General features: G+C 39.8%; 1 protein-coding gene and 1 long non-coding RNA gene across 7 annotated transcripts in view; one reads left to right on the forward strand and one right to left on the reverse strand.

Moving 5' to 3' along the window:
* The window catches only part of LOC121307894 (butyrophilin subfamily 1 member A1-like), a 40,589-nt gene extending 22,585 nt beyond the window's left edge, over positions 1 to 18,004 (reverse strand). For 3 of the 6 annotated variants that reach the window (XM_041240222.1, XM_041240221.1, XM_041240217.1), the window contains exon 1: positions 17,712 to 18,004. In XM_041240222.1, the coding sequence (XP_041096156.1) occupies positions 17,712 to 17,727 (16 nt within the window). In that variant the 5' untranslated portion in view covers positions 17,728 to 18,004. Of the gene's footprint in view, positions 1 to 5,870; positions 5,900 to 6,500; positions 6,696 to 9,247; positions 9,303 to 17,711 lie in introns of those variants that run through there. The other 3 variants (XM_041240218.1, XM_041240220.1, XM_041240219.1) reach the window with 3 other exon arrangements.
* Positions 18,005 to 18,132: 128 nt separating this feature from the next.
* Positions 18,133 to 24,225, forward strand: LOC121307902. Its single transcript, XR_005948399.1, has 3 exons — positions 18,133 to 18,326; positions 19,164 to 19,295; positions 24,043 to 24,225. It is a non-coding gene; the product is annotated as an uncharacterized LOC121307902 (long non-coding RNA).
* The last annotated feature ends 820 nt before the right edge of the window (positions 24,226 to 25,045 follow it).

Raw genomic sequence — 25,045 nt, forward strand, 5'->3', positions numbered from 1 at the left:
TACCGTCTCAGTCCACAGTGTTCCTGGGGATCAAACTGAACTCTGTGAGCATGCTTCCCTCACTGTCAGAAGACAGGATTCGGTCTTTGGACAATTATGGGCAACTTGACATTTGGACTGCCCAAGGGGCAAGTACCATTAGTAAATTTTTGCCAGCCCTGCTACTGCAGAGGTGGATTTAGTTTTTAAATGATCATAGAACAGTGGTCCTCAAAGTCGTGCCCGCAGCAGCTGTGCTTAAATTATGGGTCATGAACACACTGCTGACGGGTCGTTGCGTGGGAAAATAAATTAAGCTTTAAGCACGTTTTCCAACAATAGCGTCACAGCAGTCTGTTGACAGCGCTGCTCGCTTATGCTGTGCTTGTACGTACTCAACATTTCTTTTTTTTTTTCATGAAAGGCTTTTGCGATATGAGCAACCAATTGAATATCTGCATTGTTTCTGCGGTAGCCCAAAAATAATTAAGCTGGGTGGGACATAAACTGTGTCTGTTTCAGGTGCAGGTACCGACTGTAAGTTTAACCAATAGGAGAGTCAAATATCTGCCAAGTTTTACTCAGCTGTCCAATCATAAGCAAGCAGAGGCCGTTCACGATATTCTGCTTGAAAATTGAAGGCGAGCGAGTAGCCAATGGGAAAGTGAAAAATCTGACAGCTGTCCAATCATTCGTGAGCAGAGGCGGGTGTTAATATGCCGGCTAAGCACTGAATTTCGCCGACTGTTATTGAGAAAAATATATTTCAATATGTAGAATTAAATTTTCTCTCTCCTATATTTTTTTAAATTTCACCAGACAAGGGGGACACCGTAGTATGTTTAGTTACGAATCCACTTTCTCTGAATAACTGTACTGGAGATGAGCGATTTTTAAAAGGGAGTAGTGTTGACAAATTTGTTAAATTGAAACAAAGCGAGACGCTATCTAGACATTTATTCAGTTATCTGTGTAAACATGCTATTTACAAATATTTGCATTGCATATTTTATATAAATTGTTTAAAATATAAGCGCAGCACGCACAATTACTTCTTGAGACTTGGCTTTATCAGAGTGAACCAAGAATAACCCCACTAAAACTCTTAAAAGAATATAAGGCAGTGTGTAAGATAAGAACCTATGCAATGGTTAGTGTGCCTGCTAACAGCCAAGAAAGATCAATTTATGCCCGTGCCAAAATTACTTTGAGGACCACTGTCAGTGTTCTGAAACCTTAAAAATGAAGAGACTAGTCTGAAAAATAGCGCCTCCCTTCCAAATGTGCTACCTCAATTGAACAACAGGTAGGTCATTTGGAGAGGCAATGACTAAGTGTCTTGGCTTATATAATATAAAAGACGGATAAAACCAAAATTGTCGGTTTCGTGACATTCCATTATTTTTTTTATTTTTTTTGTCATTCGTGAATTTCTTTTTAAAATACAGTGAATTTTCCAAGTCCTATATGACTGCTGCCATAATGCTCTTTCCTAACTGCTTTCTAATTTTTTCTTTGCACCAAAATAAGGTCAATTTGAAATCGATCTTATTTGTGGACCCTTTTAGGGCCAGCGCTGTTGTTCTGCCGCTTCATAAATCTAATTTTAGTATCAGAGTTCATTTACAAATGAGCCCCACCTACAATTTGCACACTTACAATTAAGGCTTGACATGCAAAATCCATGGCTAATGAGCGGCGGAGTGCATTTTGGTGGTGCTAAACATGGCCTTAACTTGCCAAAAGTGTCATTATGCATACAGGGCAATTTTAAGGCCCGTGTGAGCTCGGCGCTACGGTCTTAGCGACGTTGCAAACGCTTGATACATGTCCAAAAAGAGTGTTATAATATTTACATATGTAAGCTTTGTATCCACGCAAGCGAAAAGGAAACCACATATTTAGTGTTTGCGTGTTTGTGTGCTATGTAGAAATAAAGATGTGGGGGGAGATTACATATTTATATCATATTACATATATTAATGTGTAAGTCAAAATAAATGGTCAAATATTTAAGAGGAACCTTCTAAAAAGTAATTCTTTACAATGGCATCCCTCACTGCCAATGCAGGAAGATGATCCTCCAGCCCCCACAGCTGAAGATTCATTAGCCTTTCTGTACAGATCTGGTAACCGTGACAGTTCACAAGAAAATGTACGATCAGATGTAAGAAAGAGGCGTTTGTATCGCACTACATCAGCAGGAGAAGGCGACAGTCAATTAAGACTGTAGTTCAGAAAGAGACTGAATGGGCACAAGTTGAAATACGTCTGGCAGAGGAGAACATTCCACTTACAAAACTGAGACAAGATGAGGCAAAACTACATACAAGTCTCCTTAAAGCTCGTCTGAGATGTGCTGGACTCCCGACCCAGGAGGAAGAGATTAAGATGTCTAAAAACACGTATCCTTTTTCAAAAGGATTACTTGTTATTCAATTTAGATTTGGTTATTTAATTTCGGCTAAGTAGGCACACATAAAATAACCATTATTAGAACTAGTGATGTGATTAGTGGCCTGCCTGTGTATCACAGTTAGAACCAGTGATGCGATTATTGTTTCTTGTTGTTATTGGTTACCAGGTATCTTTGCAGTATCAAAACTTTAATAAACAAATAACAACACCAAGAAACATTTAACCATTTTTATTTACATTTTTACTACTCTACAACTATCAAAACACAAAATGCTGTGTAGTATCCAATAATTAATGAATTATTTAAAGTGTGTTAAACCTTAAAACCCATTTGCACAAACACAGTAATGGGGAGTGTCAGATCGCTGGTGTTTCTTTGTATCTATGTGCGTGATACAGCCCAGCATGTTTCACAGAGAAGTCCGTCAGTCAGTATTCACAGCAGACGTGATTGAGACACTCGGCTTCTTTAATGAAAGACCATTCTGTGGTAAATTCCTCTCGATATTTTTGACAAACCAACCTCAATCTTTTTGATTGAGGACAGCGACATTTGTTTTTGTTTGATTTGTGATTCCTGTTTAATAACTGATAAGCAAGGCTAGAAGATTGTCACAAAAAATGTGTCTAAAAATCACAGACAGTCACGCTAAATGTGTCTAAAAATCACGACAGTCACGCTAAATGTGTTCAGAATCACGGAGGATGGGGGAAATGGTGTGTGAAGTCACGGGATTATTATTATTTTTAATACAATACACAGTACCAACAAACATACAATTGGTCTGTCTGTTGGAAAAGGGGGACAATTCACCTAAATATTTATTTATGATGTTTTTCACAACATCAGGTTCAGGTTTTAATGTAGTCTTATGCCGTAGTTCGGGGGACGCAGTAGAAGGCACTCGCCTGCTTTCCTTTCTCTCTTTCTCTCTTTCTCAGCCAGTCATTCCGAAACCACGCCGTTCTGTCCTTTCTGATCATATTGGGCTGGGGGAAGGGAAGCGGCGCATTTTCGGCATATTTTCGGGGGGTGACTCGGCAGCTGTCTCCCAGTAGCTGGCATTGTGCTCTCGCCGGTTTCTGGGCAGGGAGGCAAGCTGCCGGGACGGGTCCTCCACCGAGGGGGTGGGGGTGGGGTTTCCCTCTATCGATGTCTCCCCTACTCTCCACAACTGCTCAAGCAGCTAGCGGATCTTCCAGCAGTAGGGGACCTGTCCTGTCTGTTCGACTTTGTCACCAACACACGGTCGCCCAAGTCACAAAAGCACTCCATTCCCCGTCTGCCTTTGCAGGAGTCTCGTGAAATCATGTAAAATCGTTTCACAGCTTATACAACTATAAGCAAAAATGTACAGCAAATAAAAAGTATAGGTTTTACATACCTTTAAAAAAATAACGTTTTAAGTTGAAAGACTCTCTGTGTATCTGGTGCTTCTGCTGTGGTACAGTTTACAGTTATTTACGTTTTGGTTTGTTTGTATACATATTATTCTGATACAGCATGTTGTACATGTGATGCCTTTCTGTAGCGCCGCTCATCCCCAACTACATTTTTTTTTATGCAGAAAATGATGCCAGCAAGAGCTAGGAATCTCATTTCCATGTTTTTCCAGAACTGGTAAACTTCGCATTTCATTTCACCGACAATTTCGTAGTAAGCACGGCATTCACGCTGTGCTACAGTTGACTTGAAACAGGAGAATGGCCTCAACAACACTGCTTGCTCAGCTATGACATTTGAGCAGCAGTTTCTGAAGGACCCCTAAACTGGTTACTAAGCAACCCAGCTCTATTTAGCTATTTAACGATAAACTGTCAGTGAAACACTATTTAAGAACTGTATCAATGTTGTCAGATTCACACATCCTCTTTAAAAAAAAAAAAAAAAAAAAAGTATTTGCCCCCTGTCTGATTTTCTGCATTTTTGTACATTTTTCACATTGAATTTCGTCAGATTTTTTTGTAGGTTGTAGTAATAAATAAAGGGAGTCTGAGAGAAAAAATGACAAAGTTTGGTACTTCTTTCATTTGTTTGGTGTGCAAGGCAATCAAACATGCAATCTTCAGATGTGAAAAAGTTATTGCCCCCTAGTTAACTCAACCCAATTAAAGGGATAATTAGGGTCATCTGTTTGAATACTTTAGTTAACAATCAGGTCTGATCAGTATTAGGACCTCTGCCATTCCTAATCTACATTAATGATTTAGATTCTGGTATAGTAAGCGAACTTGTTAAATTTGCAGACGACACAAAAGTAGGAGGAGTGGCAAACACTGTTGCAGCAGCAAAGGTCATTCAAAATGATCTAGACAAGATTCAGAACTGGGCAGACACATGGCAAATGACATTTAATAGAGAAAAGTGTAAGGTACTGCACGCAGAAAATAAAAATGTACATTATAAATATCATATGGGAGATACTGAAATCGGAGAAGGAATCTATGAAAAAGACCTAGGACTTTTTGTTAACTCAGAAATGTCTTCATCTAGACAATGTGGGGAAGCTATAAAAAAGGCTAACAAGATGCTTGGATACATTATGAAAAGTGTTGAATTTAAATCAAGGGAAGTAATGTTAAAACTGTACAATGCACTAGTAAGATGGTTTTCTGCTCCTGGCAGATGTATCGCTCTCAGGGAGCGCAGGTGCTCTTAAGCCCACAACAAGATTCTGTGGGCTAACCGATGGAGATGGGGAGAGCGCAGACCACCCTAGAGGTTGATGTAGGCCACCACGGTTGTGTTGTCCGTCCAGACCAACACGTGTCTCCCCTACACCTCCTAGAAGAAACTCTGCAAGGCCAGAAAGACTGCCTGCAGCTCCAGGACATTTATGTGTAGCCCCACCCAAGGGGGCTACCACACACCTTGCGCTCCTCATCCGTTCCACACCTCGCCCATCTGAACTGAGTAAGACCTCATCTTGAATATTGTGTGCAGTTCTGGTCACCTCGCTATGAAAAAGATATTGCTGCTCTAGAAAGAGTGCAAAGAAGAGTGACCAGAATTATTCTGGGCTTAAAAGGCATGTCATACGCAGACAGGCTAAAAGAATTGAATCTGTTCAGTCTTGAACAAAGAAGACTACGTGGCGACCTAATTCAAGCATTCAAAATTCTAAAAGGTATTGACAGTGTCGACCCAAGGGACTTTTTCAGCCTGATAAAAGAAACAAGGACCAGGGGTCACAAATGTAGATTAGACAAAGGGGCATTCAGAACAGAAAATAGGAGGCACTTTTTTACACAGAGAATTGTGAGGGTCTGGAATCAACTCCCCAGTAATGTTGTTGAAGCTGACACCCTGGGATCCTTCAAGAAGCTGCTTGATGAGATTTTGGGATCAATAAGCTACTAACAACCAAACGAGCAAGATGGGCCGAATGGCCTCCTCTCGTTTGTAAACTTTCTTATGTTCTTCTTATGAGACAGCCCTGCCCAATATAAATCTGACTAACGTTGGCCCTTACCATCAGAGTGAAGTTGTCAGCACACAAGTTCTAGGCACATCATGCCACGATCAAAAGAAATTCCTGAAGACCACTGAGGAAAAAAAAAAAAAAGTTTTTGATGCCTATCAGTCTAGAAAGGTTTACAAAGCCATTTCTAAGGTTCTGGGGCTCCACCAACCCACAGTCAGAGCCATATTGTCCAAATGGAGAAAGTTTGGCACAGTAGTGAATCTTCCCAGGAGTGGCCGTCCTGCAAAAATCTCTCCAAGAGCAAGGCATAAAATCGTTCAGGAAGTCACAAAGAACCCTAGAATAACATCCAGGGATCTGCAGGCCTCTCTAGCCTCGGCAAGGTCAGTGTTCATGACTCCACCATCAGAAAGACACTGGGCAAAAATGGGATTCATGGCAGAGTAGCAAGGCAGAAACCACTGCTCACTAAGAAGAACATGAATGCTTGTCTCAAGTTTGCCAAAAAGCACCTGGATGATCTTCAAGAGTTCTGGAACAATGTTCTTGTGATGGATTAGGTGACATCACAAGCATCGGGACATTATTTGAGCCGTGTTGTTTATGAGGTAGAAATAACAAATAAACTTAGTCATGGCGAAATGAAAGTGATGTTAAGCAAAACAAAATATAACTTACCTGTTGTGGGTGATTGATGGGTGGGGCGCAGGTGGTTGGGTAGATCGGGTTATCCAAAGGAAAAAGAAAAAAAAAACAGGGTTATGTGGTTTGGTGCACTGATGGCAGACTACATTTCAAAGGGGAGGTGCACGTCTCCTAGGAAAAGTACTGCCAAGTTGTTAAAAACTTAAATAAGAGAAACAAATAAAATAACTAAATAAACCATGGTCTGGATTTTCAAATAGTGAACTATTTTAACTAAGAATAATCTAAACGGTATTTTAGATTAAGTAAAATGCTAGAATTGATTGAATGTAATTGTTTGGAAGCATCACGCATGCTGCAGCGTTAAACCTACCAGCGTTTGGGTTCCTGGGGCAGGAAGTGGGGGCAAAGCGACGCCATGTTGGTAAGGGCGAGCAAGGCAACAAGGACACAGTGTTATGGGAAAACAGCTTAAGGGGCAGTCCATTGCTTATGTGGCAAGCAGGGGGGTTTTGGAGAAAAAGGAAAAGCAAGAATATTGAATATGGAGTTTAATGGGGATTTGCAGGATTAATTTAAGTGGGATTTTAATAATTATTATAATATGTATAAATTCATAACGTTATGTAATATTGTGTTGTAGCTACAGGGGGGAATTCAAATAAGTTATGTGTATGATGCACTGTTATTAAAGGTTGGTAGGGTCCAGAGGAGTTATCTGGTGAATAGGGTTAAAAGGAGGACTGGGGGAGCAGTTAGTTCTTGGCAGGGTGAGAGGTTTGTTCAGACCTTTGCTGGGGCCCTGATATATTGTGTTATATGGAAATAATACTCCTGCTAATAGAATTTATTTTGTTGTTTTGGTGGAAAATGCTGTAATATGTTGCTTTTTGGACTACTATCACTGGAGCACTTGTGGAACTATTAAATAAAGACTTTTTGCTATTGCATACTTGTGGGACGAGTACTTCCTCCCTATACACAAACCGCAAGGGATACCTTACAGTTCTATAGACAGATGAGTCAAAAGTGGAACTTTTTGGCCAACATGAGCCTCATTATGTCTCCCAAAAACGAAACACTGCATTCCACAAGAACCTCATACCAATGGTCAAGCATGGTGGTGGTAGTGCCATAATTTGGGGATGCTTTGCTGTATCAGGACCTGGATGACTTGCCATCACTGAAGGAACCATGAATTCTGCTCTGCATTAGAGAATTCTACAGGAGAATGTCAGGCCATCCGTCCGTGAGCTGAAGCACTGCTAGGTCATGCAGCAAGACAATGATCCGAAACACACAAGCATGTCTACATCAGAATGGTAGAAGAACAAGAAATTTAAAGCTTTGGAATGGCCTAGTCCAGACCTAAACCCCACTGAGATGTTGTGCAGGACCTGAAACAAGCAGTTTATGCTCAAACCCACAAATATCATTGAGTTGAAGCAGTTCTGCATGAAGGAGTGGGCCAAAATTCTTCCACAGCGCTGTGAGAGACTGATCAATACAGGAAGCGTTTGGTTGCAGTTATTGCTGCTAAAGGTGGCGTAACCAGTTATTGAGTCTAAGGGGGCAATTATTTTTTCACACGGGGGCATTGGGTGTTGCATAAATTTCTTTAATAAATAAATGAAAAGTATCAAAATTGTGTTATTTGTTCACTCAGGATCCTTTTTATCTAATATTAGATTTTGGTTGAAGATCTGATAACATTCAGTGTCAAAAATATGTAAAAATGCAGACAATCAGACAGGGGGCAAATACTTTTTCACAGAACTGTACCCCTTCGCCATAGCAGAACCTCCAGAATAGTAACTGCTATGGCCAAATCGTAGCCGTTGGCATCGCTGTTATTTGAGGTCACCAGACCAGGATTATAAATAAACATCATTGCACTGGGATTATCATTGTCTGTCTTCTCATTGATCACCGCATCACTCCTGCACCTGCGCACTACAACCCACTTTGCCACAGGTACTCAGAATCAATGCTGTTAATGGATATTCTGTGCAGCTTAACCCTAATATTGACACATCATTAACAGCAAACATTCCTTTAACAGAAACACTAACCAGGGCTAAGCTGGGCTAAGCTGGGCTAGTTGAACCCCTTTGAAATCTTGATACAAATACAATAAACCAAGAAGATGGTTGAAATGACATTCTGTGTGGAGAAATGCATGGGTTAGGGTTATAGAGAGAAGCTGGTTGAAATGGCTCTCTGTGTGGAGCAATGCATGGGTTAGGGTTATAGAGAGAAGCTGGTTGAAATGGCTCTCTGTGTGGAGCAATGCATGGGTTAGGGTTATAGAGAGAAGCTGGTTGAAATGGCTCTCAGTTTGTGGAGCAGTGTATGGGCAGAGACAGCAGTGACTATCTTTGTTATGCAGAGAAAGTCAAGCCACTTGACAGTGTGCTCAGTGTTACTCAGTTCTACTAGTTTAAAGTGCTGATTGTAACTTTACTAAAATTACCAGTTTGTCATTCATAAATATTAGAGCTGCACAGGGTGTTTAGTGCTGGACCCACAAATAGGCTCAAGTTTTAACCTCAGAAGCTTGATAGCGTTCACAAACAGGCTTCTCTCCAGCTCAAAGATAATCCATGGGGTTTGACTCGATAGCTTTCACAAACAGGCTCCTCTCCAGCGCAATCATAATCTATGGGGTTTGAGCTCCAGGTAAAAAATAGATTAAAAAAACACACACACTACTTACTGTTTAAATGAGCTGTTCTATTAGCTATAGTAACTTTAAAGACACAGATTTCGAGTCTGCTTACCTGCTTTCACTTTCACCTGCACTCTGTTTCATGCTTCAGCTCAGCTTTCAAACTCCTTGAAGAATAAATGGAAACAACTTTTTAAACAGCTTCAATACAGCCGTATTGTTTAGATATGAGAAGTGTATTCTAAAGATTACACAATCTGAAAGAACTTTCCATCTGTTTGGTAAGCTTTCTAGCCTGAAGCAGTCTGTCTAAAGTACAGGTCAAAGTACAATTCCAGGTTTTATTGCAGCGTTACCTGGGAAACAGCCCTTGAGGAACACACCCACCAGTGTAAGAATGTGTACCTGGTTCAGACACTCCTCAAAAAACAAACCAACACAACTGGAGCTCATGAGTGTTTTAAAATCTAAAGAAGTAAAATAGATAGTAATACAAGTTTTCTGTGTTCAATTAACAGTCCATTTTCAACACAAGTGGATATGGTTCTGTATATATGTGTAAAAGTGTAATATACCGCCAGGCACGAATACTAAATAGTGATAACCTGGTGTAACAGGGGAGACCTGCACTGATTCATAGTGCTGCGGGAGGAGGGCAGTAGCCCAACAATACCCACCTGTCAGTCATGGCATTGACACAGAGAGGTGGGAAAGAGGGTGTGTGGGCTTTCCCACTCTCTGAGTGGCTAAGGGGTGGGCTTTGGGGGGTTGCCGCACCGACAAAATGATGCTCTGGGGTTCCCTCGGGTCTGCCCCCTCTCAGACAAAACAAGCCAAAGAAATACATAATTAAAGAAAAAAGACAGAAAGATTATATTTGCAGCGGGGAAAAACTTGGGCAGACAGCGATTATTGTTTAGGGTAGTGAGGGAACGCATGAGCCTAGGAGCAGCGGCGGTCGGGGTGAACACTGCAGAGTGCAGCACCTTTGTTTTGTAGTTTTATTACCGTGTTTATTTTCCTTTTTTCTTCTGCTTTTTGTCCTTTGTAATTATTATTTCCAGAGCACCTGCGAGTGCACCTTCACTGGACTGTGTACCTGGTTTGGTATAACTGTGGTCTTATTTACCATTGCCGGTACTCAAGCCACAGACAACAGTGCCACCTGCGGGTTGAAATAAATCAGTGCGCCTGAGCAGCGTTACAAATCAAGTTCTGTCTCCGTGTCAGTGAATTGCCCACCATCCGTCCACACCTGGCATAAGCATTCCCATTGACAGTGGAAAAGAGAAGAACAGTGGAGAGAGAGAGAGAGAGAGAGAGAGAGAGAGAGAGAGAGAGAGAGAGAGAGAGAGAGAGAGAGAGAGAGAGAGAGAGAGAGGGTGGAAGGGGGTTGAGGAAGAGGAGAACATTGAAAGAAACAGGGAGGGGAGAAGAGAGGAGAGGTTAGGGTTAGAAGAGAGAAGGGGAGGTTAGGGTTAAGGTTAGAAGATAGAAGGAGAGGTTAGGGTTAGGGTTTGAAGAGAGAAGGAGAGGGAAAGGCAGATCCAGATTCCTAAACTCTTACAATGTTGTTCTAGAATGTTCATGCCAAAGTGTAACAGAGAGGTGCAGGAAAGATAGATGTACGAGAGCTAGAGGAGGATGTGAAACAATTGCACCACATCTCAGGGAAACAGACGTTAATCACAGACACTATCAACAGTGTCCTGAGGAGACAGGATGGAGGATCGTAAAATATGCTGTAAATAAGTTGTAAAGTAAGCTGAAGAAGGAGTTTAGATCACAAGGTCACGTAGTGAGAGGGTGTGTAAGAAGGGAGTGAGGAATAGGTTAGTGAGCAGCTGTAGAAGAGGAGCAGTGATAGAAGACCATCTGTTCCAGTACTTATGTGTGCCCATATGTGCATCTGTGTGTCTGTATGTCTCTGATTCTGTGTGCCTATGTGTCTCTCTTCCAGTGCCTCTGTGTGCCTGTGTGCCTCTGTCTGCCTCTGTGTCTGTTGCAGTGCAGGAAAGTGAACTGAAGGTGTTAAAAGCTCTGAGTTAATATTATTGCACATGTGGACTCTGTTCTCGAGATGTGCTCAAGATAGCATTGCCTAGTAACCAAAGGATTTGAGAAGAAAGAAAGTGTGTGAGAGAGGAAAGAAAGTGTGTGTTATCTGTGGTGTGTAGCATGTATGCCGAATGCAACACCTGGCTGAATGTAACTGCAATTTAAACCTGTTTGTACTGAAAAATAACACTGCCTTGATGCTCCAAAAGCACTGCACTAATCTACAACTTGGTCGGACATTACAAGCAGACCACGTCTGGTCTTGCACTAAACCATCATAAAATATGCCAGAATGCACCATTTGAATCCCTTTTTTTCAAAAATGTCCAAGTGGGAGGGAGGACACCCCTCTCCCACTCTCCCCTGCCGTGTAACTGCCACATACTTTTAACCTAATTGAAAATCCTGGGGTACTGAAGCTAGTAATACACAGACACTGTGTTATAGCACTGACACTGTGTGTGTGTGTGCGCCTGACTGTCTGTCTACATGGACAGAGGATGGGAAACAATATGACCCCCTGTCATAGCACTGTCAGTAAGGTGTAGTCAGGGTTCGATATTAACCATGGCCCGTGGCCGGTAGAGAGCGCAGTTCGGCCGGTAGTTATGAAGCACCACAGGCCCGACTGGGCCGGTAACATTTTTTAACTGTATAATGTATATAGTATAGTCCACACTAAAGCAACCAACTGTACCAATAAGCCAAAAGTGTTTAAATCAGTAATGGTAAAGAAAGAAATTATGAAAATAAAAATGAAGACAAATATAGAATGCAAGAAGGCTTAATCTGGCTTCATAACACTGAGACAAATGTCAGTTACCCAGACTTGCAGATAAAACAGCAGATTCTTTTGTTGGGAATTCAATATTTAGTTGCCCTCCTACCCAGTCTCAGAGTTCAGAAGATAGCAGGTGTTATGTCTGCTGCTTTGAAAAAATGATGCGCAGATGGATACCAAGATACACCACCTGGAAGCTGGACAATGGGATCGAATTACACCGTGTAACAATTTATTTATTTATTTATTTATTGTTCCTGGGTATTAGGTGTTATTTCCTAATTGCTTATGCCTCAAAAGTATAGAAAATGGTTATTATTCCCCACAAATTTTGCTTTTGTGACCAAGATTTCCAATGAGAAAACGGGAGCTTTTGTGTCTTTTCGTTCACATAAAGTCAGAAAAAAAACAACATATGAATCCAAATTAACATGTACTTATACTAAAGTAATACAAAAATGACTACAAAAGATTTAGAAGTGAGTAGTTTTTTGAGATTTACGATTATACTGTAAATTTACAGTATAATCGTAAATCTCGAAAAACTACTCACGTCACAGCATTTATACCTTATCAGTAACGCACCAGTCAAAGCTGGCCATGCAAACAATTCAAACCAATAAAACATAAATAACAAGTTAAGTGAAATCAGGCGACAGAAAAACAGTGCAACTCTACACTCAACTAATACAGCGGGTTGTTCCGTATAATCTCCGTAGAAATGGTACTTCGCTGTAGCTCCCGGCTGTTTCGTTTCATCGCACACTCACAGCGTCTGCAGCAGGGCATACAATGAAGGTAAGGAGGCAAGCCCCGGTTTATAACCCTGACCCCGAGGTCTAAGCCCAGTTTCTTAAAGGGGGCGCGCTCACCTTACTACATATACATATTAAATTAAATTAAATGATTACTTTTCACAAGTTTTTACAAAGGAAGATACTGACAACATGCCCCACATGTCATCCAGTTCCTATCCAGTTTTAAATAACTTTAGCATAACTGAGGCAGAAGTGTTAAAGGGACTAGGAGCTCTTAAAATAAACAAATCCCCTGGGCCAGATGAGATCCTCCCAGTAGTACTCAAAGAAATGAAAGAAGTAATTTACAAACTGCTAACCAAGATCATGCATCAGTCTCTTGACACAGGGTGGTACCGACAGACTGGAAAATTGCAAACGTAATACCGATCCACAAAAAGGGAAACAAAACTGAACCAGGTAACTACAGACCAGTAAGCCTGACTTCTATTATATGCAAACTTATGGAAACTATAATAAGATCCAAAATGGAAAATTACCTATATGGTAACAGGGTCCTGGGAGACAGTCAACATGGTTTTAGGAAAGGGAGATCGTGCCTAACTAACTTGCTTGATTTTTTTTGAGGATGCAACATCGATAATGAATAATTGCAAAGCATATGACATGGTTTATTTAGATTTCCAGAAAGCTTTTGACAAAGTCCCGCACAAAAGATTAATTCTCAAACTGAACGCAGTTGGGATTCAAGGAAACACATGTACATGGATTAGGGAGTGGTTAACATGTAGAAAAGAGAAAGTACTGATTAGAGGAAAAACCTCAGAATGGAGTGTGGTAACCAGCGGTGTACCACAGGGATCAGTATTAGGTCCTCTGCTATTCCTAATCTACATTAATGATTTAGATTCTGGTATAGTAAGCAAACTTGTTAAATTTGCAGACGACACAAAAGTAGGAGGAGTGGCAAACACTGTTGCAGCAGCAAAGGTCATTCAAAATGATCTAGACAAGATTCAGAACTGGGCAGACACATGGCAAATGACATTTAATAGAGAAAAGTGTAAGGTACTGCATGCAGGAAATAAAAATGTACATTATAAATATCATATGGGAGATACTGAAATCGGAGAAGGAATCTATGAAAAAGACCTAGGAGTTTTTGTTGACTCAGAAATGTCTTCATCTAGACAATGTGGGGAAGCTATAAAAAAGGCTAACAAGATGCTCGGATACACTGTGAAAAGTGCTGAATTTAAATCAAGGGGAGTAATGTTAAAACTGTACAATGCACTAGTAAGACCTCATCTTGAATATTGTGTGCAGTTCTGGTCACCTTGCTATAAAAAAGATATTGCTGCTCTAGAAAGAGTGCAAAGAAGAGCGACCAGAATTATTCCGGGCTTAAAAGGCATGTCATATGCAGACAGGCTAAAATAATTGAATCTGTTCAGTCTTGAACAAAGAAGACTACGTGGCGACCTAATTCAAGCATTCACAATTCTAAAAGGTATTGACAGTGTCGACCCAAGGGACTTTTTCAGCCTGAAAAAAGAAACAAGGACCAGGGGTCACAAATGGAGATTAGACAAAGGGGCATTCAGAACAGAAAATAGGAGGTACTTTTTTACACAGAGAATTGTGAGGGTCTGGAATCAACTCCCCAGTAATGTTGTTGAAGCTGACACCCTGGGATCCTTCAAGAAGCTGCTTGATGAGATTTTGGGATCAATAAGCTACTAACAACCAAACGAGCAAGATGGGCCGAATGGCCTCCTCTCGTTTGTAAACTTTCTTATGTTCTTATGTTCTTAAAAGTTTAATTGGGTTCGAGTTTCTCGTATGATTTAAAAGTACGAGCCACTTGCCTCATTCGCATTGCCTGCTTTCCTGTTTTGCAGTGTAAAGTACATCAAATGCGTACTTATAATCTGATGAATAAGATTCCCATTTGAATCGTAAATATTTGGTTTCCATTGTAGCTATTTGCACACATTACTCTGTGAGTTATCTAACAAACACGAGGTATGCTGTGCTGCCATAATTAATTATATAGACTTTCCTGCCCCGTGTTGCTTTCTTCTTAGATGTGGTCTCGGGTTCGACTGAGTTCCCCTCCCTCGATCACGTTCTGCAGCTTCTCGCCTTGCTGATTACTCCTGTACGCTTTGACAATCTATGTGTTAGACTTAAAATAAACCTTACTTTTCTACATTAACGTTACATTTAACGTAAGTAATGTCTCATACCACATATATTTCTTTATGAATAAGTGCAACATAGATCTACTTAATTAAGGCCAAAAAACTGGGAAATAACAGTTTGTATGCATTGCAATTTATTATGTAGGCAGGCTACATTCAGGGCTTATATGATAGTAAAACCTTACATATTTTCCCATGTGAATGGGATAACAGTAGTGGAAAATGAATATCATGTGTTGCTTGTTAGTTCTTTATATCAGAAGAACTTTCTTAATGTCACATAATTAATCCTCACATTCATTCTTTTGTAAACCTTATAAAAAATAGAAGCCCTTGTACCGTTTCTAATATAGCAATGTACATTTTCAATGTACTTAAAGCAAGTAACTGAATATTTTCTGTTGTTCATTAATTATATAGTGTATGATTAATTAGATGTGTAATTATGCAAATAAACTGTTAGTCTTTTCCTGTCTTGTCTCTTGCATACAGATTCTCTATTTAAGGCAGTGTTTTTGAATGTGTGATTTAGGTCAGTACTAGTACTCTTGTCAGTTGCATACTGTAAATGAGTATTGAAGAGGGCAGGACAGGCATGCATACGCTAAACTTAATATGTAAATGAAAATTAAGTACAAGTATATGTTGTAATGCAGTATACAGCTAAATATATTAAAATGAATATAGGTGATAAATCAGTAATGTTGTGTATATATTTCCATAGGGTATACAGTATTATGCCTAAGACAAACAAAGTCAGTCAGGGAGGATAATACAGCAGGACTGGGTCCAAATGTCCTTCTGGATCCTCAAGCTGTCAAGCCTGTCAGTCTTTTGGGAATGACCTTAGAATCATTGAGCATATGGTCAACTGCTGCACTAAAGGCATTTCTGTCTCTGAGAAAGAAATCCACAGAAGGGACGTTTAATGAACTTGCAGCTAGGGAAATATATGATGTAATAGGATGGGAATATATGTGAAAGTTGATTTATTATGTTTATTTTAACATTTTTATAATATAATTACTGAATTAAGGGAAAAATACTAATTCAAATAATAGTTTTGATTACATTTGTAGAGCCTACATTGCGTATGAAGAAAGCGTTCCTGTAAGCGCAGTGGAGGAGCAGGAGCTGCGTCAGGCTTTCCAGGATTATAAGAAGAGGCGTGTGGGTGGAGGGGTCGTGTTGCCAGATCCTTTCTCTCTAAAGTCTGCTTGGGTTAGGGAGGAAGAACAAAAGGGATTTCACAGCTGGTTGGGTTGGAGAAACCTTATTCCATCCTGTACATTAGGCATCCACTGTGTGTATTCTTAGGACCACAGTAAAGATTTCAGGAAAATATTCGACTTCAGCAATCATAATATTATGTTTCTGCTTTATTACCACTTCATTCACACGTGATTATATTAAAACGTATATCCACAGGTTCATCAGTGTTTATGATTTTTATTAAATTATTATCAAAAGGTAAATGCAGAATATGCTATCCATCTTACATACGTGTGTGTGTGTGTGTGTGTGTGTGTGTGTGTGTATATACACACACACACACGTAAATCTAGGGTCTTTTTTTTCAAAGTTCGCTGTGTGTATCTCATTAGCTGGTCTCGGTAGCTGATCTGTACGGGCAGAAGCGCTTCTTAGTAATTGTGGGGATTGAATATACGTTTTCATTATATTTTTCTTCTTAGTCATTTCAGTCATTTTGTTGAGGATTGTGTGTTTAACGAAATAAACTAATCTACAACTGACAAGTATACTTAAAATATCGACTACTACAGTGACACTCGCCGCATACGAGCAATAGCGAAGCGCTGCACGGCAGCTTCTTTACCTCATTAAGATATTCAAACTGGCTGCAAGAGGCAGAAATTTGCAACCAAAAGCACCTGTCAGGCAGCTCCGCCTCACAGGCAGACAACAACAAAACAGCACAACTTTTACTGATGTCACACATCTAAGCCTGATTATGGAAAAGTGAAAAATAAAATTAGGCTTAATAAACATGAGTTTATTATTTAAAAATAAATAAATGCATACTTCATAATAAATAAAAGGTATGCATTTCAAATTACACAAAGTGAATAGCCATTTTATACTTTTCCAATACATAAAAAGGATAGCATCCTATATACACAAATCACTTATTTTATGTACTTTATGGGTCAGATTACTTTATGGGTCAGAATTTTGTCTCTACAGTTAATGTTCCGCTAAAACACACATTTAATAGGCTGAACAGTTAATTGGGTTTTAAAATATAACATTTTAACAAGCCAATTTTGCTCATTTATGGCTGCAAATGTTTAAAGAAAAATATAGCAGTGTGTCATTCAAGGATTCCTTTCTATGTGATGTCTGGTTTGAAGCAGTTCTGTTTATTACATGGAAGTAAATAACAAATAATGCTGAATAATGCACATTATTAGACAATATTATATACAGAAATCAACAAGGGATACACCCAATGCTGTAATATGAAAAGAGGTTAATGATATCACTTCTTTGTTCTTGATTCCTGAAAAAGGCTACATGGCAATACATTTACTTCTTGCACTGCTTTTAAGATTTACAAGTGTGGATTTTACCTAAATTTGTTCCTTTTACAATTTGCATTCTGACACAGCCCCTTGCTTTGTATGCTTAAAACTAGAGTCGTAATAAACAGTATTTTTCTAACAATAGGCTGATATCTGCTATACAGCATGTGTCACAACATTTTACAAAAATAAACACATTTAAATAGATGTGGTTCAAATATACACTTCTTACCGATTTCCAACCGCATCTATTCGGCTTCCTCCTGCTCTAGACTGCCTTCTCATCAGTGATCTCATTGTGTTGTGGTTTTTTTTTTTTTTTTTTTTTTGCCTCCTCAAAATATTTTTTGTGTCCTCAATTTATTGTTTGTGTTCTCAAAATATTTGTGTCCTCAATTTATTGTTTGTGTCCTCAAAATATTTTTTATTGTGTTTTGCACTTCAGGGCCAGCGTGGTACAATGCGAGAGGTTCTGTAATTTTAAACATACTCGTCCACACCTCCTCTTCCTTGCTTCCCTTTCCAATCTGCAGCTCTGCGCAGACTCCCCGCCCAGAGCATGGGACATGACTACACCAACTCTGGCATGGGGGAGGGGTGCCCTGAAATCAAATTGCGTTCTCTTTGAAAAATATAGAGCTGCAAACAGCTCTTTTACGACGTTAAAATTGAAAGTAATATTTATTTATTTTTTATTAAAATGTATCCGTTATCACAATTCCCTTTGCGGTTCGTATTAGATGAATTGCCAGACCGCGCTGCGCGGTTTGTGTTTTGCGGTTGGTATATCCCTGGCTGTTCTGTGGGAGGCAGAGCCGCTCAGACACTGAGGGAGAGCAGAGAGGAGGTAAGCGAGGCTTTATTGAGTTTACAACGTGTTTTCAAACTACAGAAAGCTGTTATCTGGTGTTATTTTGGAAGGGCCGGGTTGGTGTGGGTAGGAGCGCTTTGTTTTGTGTGTGTTGTGTTTGTGAAGCGGCGGGCCCAGTGCTGACAGATTGGCGGGTTTCCAGACAGATTGTTCTTGGGTTGAGAAACTCTCGCGAGTAAATATTGTCTTTGGCGGTCTGGCTATTTTTGTCCTGCAGGGAATTCAGAGACTAGCAATCGGGGATTTTTAAACGAAATCAAATGTATTTTCCGTAACAAACAATATTTCACTGCCTCGAGGGCGTTGAAGTGTACCGTAATGATGGTAATATGAGCGCTTCCAAAACGTGAATACTGTGCAGATCCCATCGTTTCACACTTACTGAACACGCAGGGGAAACCGGCTTTCTGTCCATTTAATGAGTTTGAAGTCATTTAAAACATACTTTAAATTTAGTGTATCTGTGTTTTCTTTACTAGTTTTGTTCTGCTGGTATCATTTAAAACACTGAGGGAGACCTCGATTCCAAACTCGTGTTGTGGAGCCTCACACAGTGTTTTTAATATTGCTGTGTGAAAGAAACACGTTTTAATTTTGCTACAGGATATCTGGTGAAGGCTAAAATAAATACCAGTTTACAAGCCTTTCTTTCAGACAGTGTTGCACTTTCTTGATCACCTGGGGAGTGAAATTGTCCCCTCCCCTTGAACGTCTTCTTTCACAGTAATTTAAACTGTATTCTTGTAATCTCATAGTGCTGTAAAGCAAATAATATATGAAGTATAAAGTAAATCTCTGTTCTCCTTGAACTAGACTAACACATTTTGAGATGTGGAGTGGCTGCTAACGGCTCTCATCTGAAGAGAAGAAAGGACACGTTCACTGACGAGACGGTCAGAGCGAGTGACTAGAGCCGTGCTGCACACCCCACTGACAATACCTGAAGTGAGCTTCTCTTTCTTTATTCATTCCACTTTTAAATCAGTTTCGTACTCGGCTTGTTGTCTAATTGTAGCTGAGTGTGTCAGAACAGTTAATGTGTTGCTTGGCAGGATTGGGACTGTGTGCAGTGCTTTCTTTATTGTTGTGACATTTTTGCTTAATATTACAGAAACGTATCTGAAATGCTACGAGTTTAGTCTCTGTTGTTGTCACAGATTAAAAAGGGATGTTCACTTGCTTTTAGATTCATTTCTCAGATCTTTTCCACGACTCATTTGTGACTTTCTTAAATCAGCAATCTTATGCAAGTTATTGCTTTGCACACAGAGGTGCCTCAAATCTATACTGGCAGTAACATTCTAAACATTTAGTCTTGTTTGTAATAAGTAAAAACATTAGAAGGGCTATTCCATGAAAAAGCAACATTTTTAGAAGTCCGTCTTCCATACGCTTCAGGTATCAATGGTAGATGAATGTTTTAGTCACACATCCTGTAAATGCGTCACGTTTTGACTCTTTGGGTTTGTGATACCAAGTTACTGATAATACATTGTCTTGCGATAAAGGGAAATATTTTAGTGATTCAAAATAATGGTGTTTAAATAAAACCAATTGTCACAGCCCTAACATTTCCTTGGTAAAGTTTCTATAGAAGTTGTGTACTATATTACATTTTGTTCAAACTTTGTTTGCAAAGCTAACTTTTTAAAATGTATGTTATGGTATAAAACGTTGCCCCTTTCTTAATAGTAAGTGCCCAGATTAGCGTTCTGGGCGTGACTGGTAGTAAACTTGATGAGATTGTAGAGTAATCCCATGACTTCTCATGCACAAGCTCAATATTCATATTAATTGTAATCACTAGCACCATAGCACATTGTCATGAGACCATATGAACAGATCACAAGACCAAACAATCCTGTCGCTCATTTTAATGGGGATTAAAGTGTTTTCTGTCACCTGCTGATCATTTTTGTGTTCATGTTGATGCTCCTCTTAGTAAAGCATCCAGCACTGTGCAGTGGCGCTAGTTACAATGACACAGTTCGTGGCAATGTGCTGAAAGCATGCGTACGCTCAAATACACGTACCTTTAAACTGAAGTGACATCATGTTAGTTCAGTCACTTCATTCAAAGCACTTGGATTGCACTTTGCATTCTGCATCTCGTTATTCACGACGCACTTGAAGTTTTTTTATTTCTGTGCAGTTTACATGTTTTTTATTTATAGGGGTGCACACGGTAATCGGCAGTTTTTATTATTTTGGCCCATTTAATGTACACCAATATTCGTGCTTGATTCTTTTCCAGTGGAGAATTACGTTTTTGCTTAGGCACGCTTACTAATGACGCAAGAACATTGAGACACTTGTTGTCCCAGTTCTGTGAAGGTGTGATCATCCTCATTGAGACACTCATTGCCCCAGTGCTGTGAAGGTGTGATCATCCTCATTGAGACACTCATTGTCCCATTTTTTGTGAAGTAAATGCAGCAAATAAACGATATCTGTTCATTTTAACATTCAAAATTGTAAAACAGTTTAAATATAGGCCTTATGTCTTGTTCTAGTAGTTTACAATAGCTTACATGTACTGTCTGTTATTGTCGGTATCGGTCCATATGGGTAGAGAACCATCGGCTATCGGTATCGGCCAAGAAAATCTTTATCTGTGCACCCCTAATTATTGCAGCAGTTAATGATGGTCAAAAAGGTGTTTTATACACTGAATTTTTTGCCATGAAACATTTGCTGTAAATAGTCATTTTTGTTGTAGAGGGAAAAAGAGCCGAGTCTCTGTGCGGAGTGTTCCTCCCCTTTGTTTATATTATTATTTGTATTATTATTTGTATTGTTGGTTGAGGCGCGGATGAAAAGCTGCCATTGTTTGTTATTGTTTTGTATTTTTGATTTTAGAAACCTCGTGAGGATGCGTGACTGATCAGCTACTGATTGTTTAACTAGCTGACAGTCACGCATCCTTATTAAACTCGTGCAGATTGTGGCCGATCATTAATAGCTAGTTAACCCCTCGGCCAGAATATAAAAGCCTGCAGCTTTGCTTGTTTGGAGAAGGGTGTTCGAGTGGAGAGAGGAGTGAGGAGGTAAAAGCCAATTCAATGTAAACAATTGCTATACATGCTGCTCAAAATCAGCACCATGCTTGTTTGGTTCTGTTTGTTTGGCCAGCGTGCCTTTTTGTTTTGTGTTTGTTGTAATCTTTTATTTACTATTATTTAATAAAAAGAACAGAAGGCTGCAGTGTTTCAGTTTTGCCCCGCCAGTACCTTTTTGTTTTTTGTTTTTGTGTTTCTGGTCTCACCTCACCCACTGCAAGCCATCTTGTTCACAGTCTCCTATTAAAAATGACACCTCTGCAATCATTTGTCTTGATGGAATGCAAAAAATAACTAAACAGATGTGGCAGTGAATTAACAAAGTGAAACAAGTCAGAGTTTTAGCTTTAAAACGCCTACATTAAGTTTTTTTTGTGCATTTTCAAATTAACACGAGAACCGCCAAAATTTCTGACTGGTTATAACTGCCACAGTGGTTCATTTGGTGTCTATTTTAAAACAGCTTCGATATGAAAAACAAACAATCGGATACAACTTCATATTTTTATTTATGAACACCATATATAACATTTGCACAGCAAAAACACTGTAGATACATTTTTTCCAAAAAGAGCACTTATACATAAATATGAAAAACTAATAAAATAAACATTACACAATAAACTACTGTGTAAACAGGTGTAGAAAGTTGCCTGCACATACAACATTATAAAAAATAACTAGTTATAAAAATAGCATAAAACAAAAATATAACATAACGAGCGAACTGAATGCGCTTTGAGGGAAACAGACTTCAAAGGCACATCTATTACAACGGTCTGGTTAGTACAATCCACACCGAAAACACGCTTTTCAACTCTACCAGTGCATGTACCACAGACTGCCTTTCACAACAGGCGCACACATCCAAAGTGTTGTTTCTGTTGCATTTAGCAGCCTGGCATTGTCTTTTCTGCCGTGTGCAAGTGGGTGCAGCGCTGGCTGAAGGTTGAGAGGCATTTGCAAGCCGGATTGCGCTTCTCTGATCAAAACGTTTCTTGCGAAGCTCCAGGGCTAGCTGCAAAATGAAGTCCCTCTGGGAGATTGTGTTGCAGGTGCACTCCTTCACAAAACAAAAGCCAGGTCCAAAACATTATAAAAAATAGCCACAGGCCACCTGCGAGAAGCACCTTTGACAGAATACTGCCGTTCCATTTGATCAAGTAGATCCACACCATACTTCATTGCATTGTGAAATGAAACACTCTCTGGCTTTCATCTAGCATCAGTCCCGATGGTCACTGATTTATGCAGAGATGATAATAGTAATAATAATAATAAAAATAATAATAACAATGTACAATGTGTAGAATGACTGACTTTCATCAGTGTTTCAAGCGCTCAACAGGATTATAATACGTTCTTTCACAATGACTGATCGTATTACAAAGGGCAGACTAAATTGTCTCTTATTGATTTCAGTTTATGGTTAAAGCTGCTCTGGTGTTCTAAGGAGCAAGTGCTTATAACTTATTCATTGTTACGATTCTGCAGCTGAAACACTGGTTATTTCATTCAAATATTTAGTAACACTTAAGAACGGACATGCATGAGAAATTCACAAACTCAGAAATGTGAGTTTTAATTGCTGAAGTGGTTCAAAAGACTTTAATGGTGGTTCTAGTGTTAACATATTAAACTGCATGAATCTCACTCTGCATGTCAGGCTTAACATCAGGACCAGCTTTCTGTTCTGAACCCCTGATCATTAATATTATTCTGGTACTTGTGTTTAGACACTAAACAGCTTTTGTTTAAAGAGTGCGTCCTTGTTTATCTTACACAGACATGTTTTGCAGTGGTGTATTTGGAAGTAGCATTGATCTCAAATCCTGTTATTTCAATTTTGACAAATGAAAAATGTTGGATAACCAAGTCAAAGTGAACTAGTATTCATATACAGTAAAACTGCAAAGAGTTAAGAGTAAAAGATGCTGAACTGGAAATGCTGCCACAGTCCTCTGTTCTTGCTACTTAGCGCCCTCACAGGTCGAGAGGGAATCACTGTATTTCTGTTGACAGATCTATCTGATGTTGAACTTCTTCACATTACTCACCCATCAAACAATCTGGTGTAAAATGATCCTGATACACAAGCCGAGAGTCACGATATGTCAGTCAGACCTCAAACAGGTAGACTGCTCACCTGAGTGGAAGGGTTCAAAGCAGCAATAGAGGGTGCCTCCCTTCCACACCGTGACGGATCATTCTACAGCTGTGGGGCTCTGTAGCTGAACACTGTGCACCTGCCTTCTTTCTCTGTGTGCATGAAATACTTTTAGAAAATAAATGGGAGTTATTGTTTACATTTCCATATGAGGAGTTGGTAGATTGATGTCAGTATAAACAGTAACACCTGTTTCTTTAATTCTCTGCACGTTTTCGATGCTCCGCTCCATTTCTGATGAAATCTTAATTGGCACGGAACATCCACCTTGGTGTAGAAACACACAAGTGACACAAGTGACAGGCTTGCTGTTAATTTAAACACTTCCGCCTCTGTGTGTTGGGAGGGGGTTGATATGACAATCTTTGAATCTGATAGAGTCTAAGCCAATTCAGGTCCAAGCTGTAAGTGTAAACACACCGATAGAGAACAGATAGTAATACTTCATTTCATTTTCTGTTTTCAGGACTGCCTTATCCAGGTGAAAGCCAAGGAACAAAGATGGAGTGTGTTTACATTAAACAGGAGCAGGTTCTGGAATTGGTACCTATCTGCATTAAACAGGAGATGACTGACCTGGAGCCTGTCCACATTAAAGAGGAGACTGAACTGGAGCCTGTCCACATTAAAGAAGAGACTGACCTGGAGCCTGTCCACATTAAAGAAGAGACTGAACTGGAGCCTGTCCACATTAAAGAGGAGACTGAACTGGAGCCTGTCCGCATTAAAGAAGAGACTGAACTGGAGCCTGTCCACATTAAAGAAGAGACGACTGAACTGGAGCCTGTCCACATTAAAGAAGAGACTGAACTGGAGCCTGTCCACATTAAAGAAGAGACTGAACTGGAGCCTGTCCACATTAAACAAGAGACTGAACTGGAGCCTGTCCACATTGAAGAGGAGTCTGTTGACTTGTTTAAGGATACAGAAAACATATCCCGGCCAAAGAGATCACATCTATGTAACGAATGTGGGAAGAGCTTTAGCCGGCTAGGAAACCTAAAAACACACCAGCGAAATCACACTGGAGAGAAGCCGTATCATTGTACTGAATGTGGAAAGAGCTTCCGTGAGTTAGGAGTCCTAAGAACACACCAGCGAATTCACACTGGAGAGAAGCCACACCACTGTACTGAATGTGGGAAGAGCTTCAATGCGCCAGGAAGCCTAAAAATACACCAGCGAATTCACACTGGAGAGAAGCCGTATCACTGTCTTGAATGTGGGAAAAGCTTCATTGCCAAAGGAAAACTAAATAGACACCAACAAATTCACACTGGAGAGAAGCCATATCTCTGTGTTGAATGTGGGAAATGCTTCTCTGAAAAAGAAAAACTAAAAAAACACCAGCGAATTCACACTGGAGAGAAGCCATATCATTGTTTTGAATGTGGGGTGAGTTTTAGTCAGTCAGGAAGCCTAAAAAGACACAAGGACATTCACATTGGAGCCAGCCTCGCTCCCTCCCA

The sequence above is a fragment of the Polyodon spathula genome, chromosome 60 (genome assembly GCF_017654505.1).
Source record: "Polyodon spathula isolate WHYD16114869_AA chromosome 60, ASM1765450v1, whole genome shotgun sequence".
NCBI classification, from domain to species: Eukaryota; Metazoa; Chordata; class Actinopteri; order Acipenseriformes; family Polyodontidae; genus Polyodon; species Polyodon spathula.